The 8,577-nt window shown below is 33.5% G+C and overlaps 1 protein-coding gene across 1 annotated transcript; it reads right to left on the bottom strand.

Annotated features, from left to right (window-relative positions):
- Positions 1–4,716: 4,716 nt before the first annotated feature.
- Positions 4,717–6,725, bottom strand: LOC116351877 (UDP-glucuronosyltransferase 2B13-like). The gene is made up of 3 exons (XM_031784023.1): positions 6,348–6,725; positions 5,096–6,137; positions 4,717–5,015 (listed from the first exon to the last, which is right to left on the bottom strand). Exons 1-3 carry the CDS (start codon positions 6,580–6,582, stop codon positions 4,733–4,735), a joined length of 1,560 nt encoding a protein of 519 aa, XP_031639883.1. The 5' UTR covers positions 6,583–6,725; the 3' UTR covers positions 4,717–4,732.
- Positions 6,726–8,577: the final 1,852 nt, after the last annotated feature.

Here is an 8,577-nt window from a genome sequence, read left to right as displayed (position 1 = left end):
GAGGGGCATGTGATTTGAAATCATAGTTCGAAAGGAGGTATTTATATGACGGCTAGGCCAATTCTACGTACTAAAAGTCAAGATTGAAAGTTATGCAAATGAGTGGAGACACTGAGAAGCCAGTGGGAGTGCTCTCCAAGAACTCAAAACATTCGAGAGATTGAAAAAATATTGAAAATTGTCGATTTGGCAGAGGGGCATGTGATTTGAAATCATAGTTCGAAAGGAGGTATTTATATGACGGCTAGGCCAATTCTACGTACTAAAAGTCAAGATTGAAAGTTATGCAAATGAGTGGAGACACTGAGAAGACAGTGAGAGTGCTCTCTAAGAACTCAAAACATTCGAGAGTTTGGAAAATATTGAAAATTGTCGATTTGGCAGGCGGGCAGTTCGAAAGGAGGTATTTATATGCACATTTAACCTACACTTTCTCTACACTTAATTGAAACAATAAATTTTGATAAAAAAATTATGTAGCAAAATTATGAGTACACAGCCAATAATAGTGCAGTTGATAAGAAATTACAGGCCCATCTTAGTGAATATTGATCGATTACTTCTGTAGTTCATCTCATCGTCTAAATTTAATGTTCTAGAATAAAAACAGCATATTAGACAGTTGTCATATAAAAGCGAAACAAGATGTTTTTTATACAAATTAATTTGTTTATTGATTATAACCAAAAGTTTGCGTCTTGTTTTACTTTAATATTTATTAGTACAACTTTTTTTTTATTCATTTTCACTATTTAAAAATATATTGCACCCAAGAGTGGTTCGACTTTGACATCTTTTTTTAATTCAACAAAATTTTGATGATTTTTGGATCGGATAGATTCGTAAGATCTCCGCAAGATCCGAATCCAAGCGTGCGTACGTAGCCGCATGATACATACATTCGTTATTCAGTATTGCTATGGCATGCGAATCAAAGTAGGCGAACTAAGAAGAACGAATTTGCGTGCGTATTATATATGTATGCATCATGCGGCAGCGTACGCTTGCTTGGATCCGGAAATTGCGGAGATTTTACGAATCTATCCTATCCAAAAATCATTGTATGCAACAAACATATTAAAATAACCTATGAATTTTAAAAATCTGTCAGCAATATTACTTTTAATTTCCATCTAGTTACCAATAAAAACATACAATTATTTTTAAAATGTTGAAGTTGAAAAAGAGTTTGAATAAAGTTAAATTTAATAAATCAAGTGAATAACTGATTTATAGTATAAAAGTTGATATATGTTTGCCACAACAACAATCGAACTACCCAAATCGGTAGAAAAAAACACGCAGCATGTCGGTTGTTCTTCGATGCCAATATAGCCGCAACAAATATACAAATACCCCTCAAAGAAGGATCCAATTGTCTGCCAGATACATAAGATGTATAATATGCAAGTAATTATGCTGATTCGTGGCTGATCCAATGTGTAATAATGAATCATAGAACCGCAACGAGGTGTGTGTGCTCTCTCAAGTCGAATGAAATGAAGAAACACATTCAACAATGAATGTGCTTTTGTATCAAAGATTTTCTTTTTACTCCCTTTAATATGCGCAGCAGACAATGCACGATAGATTCTCAAGCAGAGATATGACCACATTGCAAGTGCTGAACTAAAACTGCCACACAACGTAGAACGTACTCACATATAGTAGAAGCTAGGGGCAAATCACGAAAACAAATGCATCATTTTTGAATAAATATGCTGTGCTTTCAATGAATGCAGCAAATGTATCGCAAATTCAACAAATGTTGAGCAAATATACAAATGTATCACAAATGCGGCATTGTTGGCTTCTAGATGGCTTGTTGGAAATGGCTTAAATAAAATTGAACTAATTAACTTCAAGTCGCTTCAAGTATAAAATATTTAGAATTTTAACTTTTTTTTTCATTTTGTTGTCCGAAATATTAAAATTATGCTGAAATAAATATAATATTACTAACTTAACCCAACTTTCGCTTTGCAAATGTTGAACGTGGTTGAACGTAATAACTTTAAACTGTCTAGTGGAGATGGTAGTGAATTCGCCGCGCAAATAAAAGCTTTTTGACATCGGTCGATTTTTGATATCGGTCTGGTTTTGACGTTTGATGTAAAACAATAACAAATATGAAGCGACAATAGCAAATGAATAAATAACAAACAGGAATAGCGAATAAAGAATAATTTTTTCGAATGTTTTTGTCGAAAAAACTCGGGTAATTTTTATGGTTGCTTTGTAATTGTTTTGTGGCAGACCTTGTGTCAGTCTCATTTTCAAAGCATACAGTTACAGAAGAAAAATCGAAAAAAAGTGAACATAATTAAAAAAAAATATATAGTGTTTTATTGACAAAAACATTCGAACAAATTATTCTTTATTCGCTCTTCCTGTTTTTTATTCATTCATTTGTTATTGTCGCTTCATATTTGTTATTGTTTTACACCAAACGTCAAAAACAGACCGATGTCTCCACTAGACAGTTTAAAGTTATTACGTTCAACCACGTTCAACATTTGCAAAGCGAAAGTTAGGTTAAGTTAGTAATATTATATTTATTTCAGCATAATTTTAATATTTCGGACACCAAAATAAAATAAAGTTGATAATATTAAAATTCTAAATATATTATACTTGAAGTTAATTAGTTCTTTTTTAATTTCGTGATAAATGAGATATTCTCATTAGCTGCATTTACACAGTCAAGTATACAAATGTCGTAAATCAGGGCAAATATTTGCAAATGTGTACAAATATTAAAAAACTTGCAAATATCTTTGGAAATACGCAAATTTTTTGCAAATACAGAATATTTACAAATGGTGATTTGCCCCTAGAGTAGAAGGATGTGAGAAATAGAGTGAGACAGAGATGGATAGAATGGAAACGACTGATCCGCACGATGTTTCGCGCACATTTATTCACATCCACTTTTCGTACATGAATGAAATAATATATTACTTAGCGTTTAAAAGCAAAACCGATACAAACCACCATAAACCAAATACAATGGCGAATAAATAAAAGCCAACATCAGTTTGTATGAGCCAGAGAACACGGAGAGCAAAAAAATGAACGCGGCACAAGCATAGAGAGGGAGATAGAGAGAATTCAGCAAAAACGAATGGCAGAAAAAAAGAGTACACGCTGAAAAGCGAAAAGATAAACACCGAAATGAAAATAAAAACGTGCACAACAACTCTATATGGAGAACGAAGAGATTGGAACGACTATGACGGCGACGAAATAAGAACAAGATTCTTGTTTAAATGCTACCCCGAAATAAAAAAAAAACACACCATAGAACCGGCGAACATACATTACCATGTGACTTTATGTGATCGCATGTAGCATGTATTCCAAGTCTAGCAGATTATAATTCATATGGCTTGGCGCGTACAAAGCACACGGCTCTTCATGCCTCACTATAAATAATGCCTGTGTGTTCGCCTGGAATTTCAGCTGGCTTTTGCTTAGCATATTATTTTAAGCATTTGTTTTGCCTGGTTTTTGTCCTTCTCTCTTGCTTTCGCTCTCTCTCTCTCTGTCTCTCGTTGCGGCCGTTCGTTCATTCAATTTTCATTGCACACCGAGTGCCAGTTTGGCTTGCCATTTTTTATTCGCTCACTTATGTGTATCCGATCCGGAGCGCATAAGCGTATATATGTGTTGTGTTGTGTCTCAACATGCAACTCGTTGGTTTTTGTTATAACCTGCTCGGTTTCCGAAAAAGCCATATGTATTGGTCCCGAATTATGCCATCAAAAATAAGAATAATGCCTTCCTTTGATAACCAACAGAGGTTTCTCTCTCACACATACACGCATATGTGCATATTGTGTGAGCCAAAAGACAACGGCAAAAATGTTAAACGCTTGTTATTGGGAAAGAAAAAAATCAAAAACAAAAACCGAAAAATTGTCTACAACTTTATATCGTAAGATCTTAAGATTGCATGTCGTGGATATGAGCGACCATTCATTTACACAAACTCACACACACGGCTAAGATTTGATTGGAATGATACTCTCTCGATGGCATTTTTACAAGACGATCCCTTATTAATATTATATACATTCACCGCATACACGAGGTATACCGATTGGGATATTTAAGATTTTCGGTTTTGTCGACATTAGTTATTTATGCCTGATAGCTTGCTATATTTGTTTGTTTGATTTTCTCTCTCTTTCACTCTCTATATTTCGCATTTTCAGCCCCAAAAATTTCGCCAACACCAAAGCTCTTCACTTGAGCACATATTCACAGATTGAAATGCTGCTCCAAATATATATAGATCCATACCATATATCAATTCGATGGTAGCATTTCAACCGAAACAACGTATGTTGTCTCTCTCCCATATCGTATCTCGTTCGTGAAATCACTGTTCGACAAAATTTTTAAAAGTCGGTGCACTGGAATAGTTTTTACCTGAAGTTTGTAGCTGAGAAATGACTACCATCAATTTTCCTAGGACGTCATTAGTTGAAGTTTTGATGTGACTCCATGGAGATTTTTTGTTTTTGGGCATATTTTTCCGTTGCTTCAAACAAAATTTATTGTAGTATTGATAAATATTTACATCAAGTGCTGCAGCCCTAACAGTTTACTGTATAAATGACCCTTAAATTCGTCTGCGATGTCTCTAATGATATCATTGAATTAAATTTGGCTCCAATGCATTGAAGCGAAGAAGAATAAAACAATAACATGGCCTCATCCAATTAATCTATCTAGTTTTTATTTTAATTTTATCATTATACGTAAACATTGAAATAATCTTATGGATAATATATTTCAGCACAAGAACAATTGAAAATCCGGTAACAGCCAAAAGGAACCAAACATCCAAATTGTACAAAACATAAAATGGTAGATCCACAGCGGCACATTTTAAATGTGGGGCACCTTTATTCTTGGCAACATGTTCAACCCAATGTATCGCTGTTTCAAGTGGAGATTTCAACAAATCTCGGTATCTTTTCGAAGTTAAGTTTGCCTGATTTTCGTATCTATATAGACAGAGTTTGAAAAAAACATTGTAATTTTTAATTGTAATTTAATTATTTAAAAAAAATATCAAAGATCAAACCTTGTGTCTTGCACAATTGCACCAATGGCTGACTTGATGTTTTCCGAATTCAATTTTTCAATCGGAATATTTAGTCCGTAGCCTTTGTTTTCAACTACCTGCATGTTCATGTGTTGATCGCCAAAAACTGATATTCCAATTACAGGTTTTCCATAATAAACGGCTTCAATTATCGAAAGCAATCCACCGTGAGTTATGAATATCTTTAAATTATGATGTGCCAGAATTGATTGCTGTGAGAACCAAGACTCAACAGTTACGTCTGCTTCTTTGTGCGATGGAATCACTATTTTTTCATCACTTTTAATTAGAATGCGCATATTTGGATACGCCGAAAATGCATTCAAAATTGCATCTTTTTTATGTTTTGGTAATTTATTAAACAATACATTTGAACCAAGGGACATGTAAATTGCACCATCTTTTGCTTGATCCAGAAAATCTTGAGTTTTTTGTGACAACGGTTCTGGTGATTGTTTAATATGCATGCCGCCAACTTCAATCATATTTGGTGCGAGAGGTAGTGCTGTAGCATATGTAACGTGGGTGTTGATTAAAACTAACGATACATTTCTTTTGATTATTTCTAGAGACGGCCAATTTTTGGAATTTGGAAAATATTTTTCCATAAGCTTCTGATGTTTTGGTCTTAAGTAAAGTGGCATTGACACATCCTCAAACCAATACGTCAAAGAATTGTACATTCGTTGCCACAATGTCATATGATTCGAAAAGGGATTATTCATATATGGCACATATGATGCGAAAAGTGGCGTTCCAACTAAATGTGTTGACCACTTCGATACGGCAAATGGAGATATCACTATTAATGGTGCATTGAAATGGTGACTTAATCCAAATAAAGCTTCAATACTATGTTCAACAATAATCACGTCGAAATTTTGCTTAATTTTCAGAAAGTTCTGAAAGTTTGGGCTTGAAAGAGCGGATCTTGCTATTTCCACACCAACATCGTACCATTTCATTATGATATCCCAGAAAAATTTATTGTTATATTCCATGAAATTGTCGTTTGTATAATCTAAAATAGAATTATATTTATTTTTATAGTCGTCTTGGGAATATTTTGATAATTAGTTAGTCGACTAACTTAGTACGATATTGACTGACTTTGATTCTCCAGTATGAAAATCTTTATTTCAGTTATCTCTGTAACTTAAGTCAATATTGTCTCGAAATAGTCGACTCGCCGAAATTGTTTCTTTTCCATTAAAATATTTTTCAGAATTACCAACGGAATTTTCAACGGGTGACTCATCGAGAAACACTTCTTTATAGTTGTTGTATGAATTTTCGGCATGAAATGGACTGATCACTGTAACATCATGGCCTGCTCTAGCAAGTCCTTCCATCAACGCATTGCCAACATAAAAATGCGATTTCATTTTTACTGGAAATACACCCAAGATTTTGTATGCTTTTGCGTTAGCAACACAAAATAACACAAATACTGCTATCAATTTCATTTTCAGTGTTGAACAGCTAGTTATATAATGATCGAATCATCTGTATCTTTTTTTATATAGTTTTTTTATATTTTGGGCTCCGTTCACGCTATGAAATTAATTAAACAAATTATAAATTCTTAATACACGAAATAACAATATTGTTTTCAAAGAGATTTTGCCACTTTAAAAGACAATTGACTACTAACAATAAATTTACCTATTCAAATTCTCTATAGGCAACAAGTGATAAAAACGATTTTAATCAGTTCATTGATAAGAGCTTGTGCTTCCTGGGATTGATTTCAACAAAAGCAAATTTGATAATGGTTTGAAGATAAGTCGCGTCAAAATATGAGATTAAACATGTTTGGAGATACCTAGGGAGATACTTTGTGTGGAATAACACGAGTCAAATTTAATTAAGAAATGTGGAAATATTATTAAATCTTTCTCAAATCGAATTCATATTTTTTGCAAATTCTAAATTTTTTTCTATTTTCTCTAATTCTACAATTTTCGTTTATTTACAAGCAGCTCCGAAAATCTCCGAACTTCACTTTAACTATTCGACCCCTTGGTCAGAAGCTATGTACTAGACTACTCAGATAATAATTTTCTATTAAAAATAAATAGACTAGCGTCACAACCACAATTATTGGGTAACAAATACCCCATACTTCCAACGCAAAGTAAAACAAAATCATTTTAAATAGCTTCAAGTTCACTTCACTCTATCTTATCTGCTTGAATACAAAATCTTGATTAAGGTCAAAATTTCTTCAATAAAACTGTGAGCTACTACTTGAATTTTGGGTACGAACTTAAAATTTCGTTCATTTTGTAATCTTTTAATTGGTTTCAAAGTCTTGATATGAAATCAATTATTGTGAGCAACAATAACAAGTAAATACACATATTTCATTAAGATATGACTCTTTGCGAATATTGCTACTTTCTGAATGAACTAATACTTTCATTTATCACTAAATACGAGAATATTCACGAATACTTTCATTTTCATACGCGAATACTGGAAGAATGATTTCAGTGCAAGAAGTTTTAAAAATGTTGTCGAACAGTGTAATTGGGAGAAAAAATAGTGTAAAACCAAAATTGTGCCACCGTCATAATCCATACACACAGCTCATCGGGTGTAAGTGTGTGTGTTTCATTGTAAAATGAAAAACAAATGGCAGAAAGTTCACAACCCTCGCGATTTCCAATTTAACAATGCGTCTAGCGTCTACCATATCCGCCTTTCCGATCGATTTTCCACACCAAATTCAAAAAACACAATAATAATAAATATATCTCACTGTGCATAGATCGAAGAATAATAACGAGATAGATTTTGTTGTTTTTTTCTTCCACTCGACGCTTTTTTTCTGGCATTTTATTATTACTATATATCTTTCGTTTGGTGTTCGCGAGTACGCGCCATCGATAATGGTTTGGTTGTCGGGTATGTAAAGATGTGAGCATTTCTTTTTCACTTTCAATGAGAGTCTCTCATCCTCTATCATCGTCTTGGCTTCGTATTGCATCCACAAATAGCTGAAAATATTCGTACTTTTAGCACTTTCGACGAACGAATCGTCGAAATGGGAACTCGTTCGTCTAAATTGTCAGTAAAAAGATACAAAGCTCTAAATACACGCGTTCTGCATACACTTGTTTAAATAGCGAACATTCAATACGGAAAATCTTAAAGGGAGCGGTGGTGAAAAGAAAATCGTGCATAAAATAAAAGCTCTTGAAAAGTAAATGTTTTGTTATTGAAATTTTCTCCCATTGATTATTTATATTCAATAATTTGTTGCGATTTGTTCGTTCAATGCTTTTTCTCTGATTCACGTAGTTTTTCAGCTGCAGATGAAAATGTGCTACTATTGCCGCTATTACTGTTGTTTTTGTTGCTCCAGTGGATTTTATCTTATTTCCCAAGTATTTCGTCTTATACAACATACACTGGGGCTTCGATTTTTCTTCTTCTTCTTCTCTATCGCTGACGTT

This window comes from Contarinia nasturtii, unplaced genomic scaffold (assembly GCF_009176525.2).
Source record: "Contarinia nasturtii isolate CC-2019 unplaced genomic scaffold, AAFC_CNas_1.1 Cnas_scaffold_6521, whole genome shotgun sequence".
In the NCBI taxonomy this organism is placed as follows: Eukaryota; Metazoa; Arthropoda; class Insecta; order Diptera; family Cecidomyiidae; genus Contarinia; species Contarinia nasturtii.
This window is presented reverse-complemented; position numbering and strand designations above follow the sequence as displayed.

Coding starts and splice junctions, on each gene's coding strand:
- LOC116351877 (XM_031784023.1), bottom strand. CDS start 6,582: ATGAAATTGATAGCAGTATTTGTGTTATTTTGTGTTGCTAACGCAAAA. Junction 6,138..6,347: donor ACCCGTTGAAAATTCCGTTG/GTAATTCTGAAA, acceptor ATTCTATTTTAG/ATTATACAAACGACAATTTC. Junction 5,016..5,095: donor GCAATTGTGCAAGACACAAG/GTTTGATCTTTG, acceptor CTGTCTATATAG/ATACGAAAATCAGGCAAACT.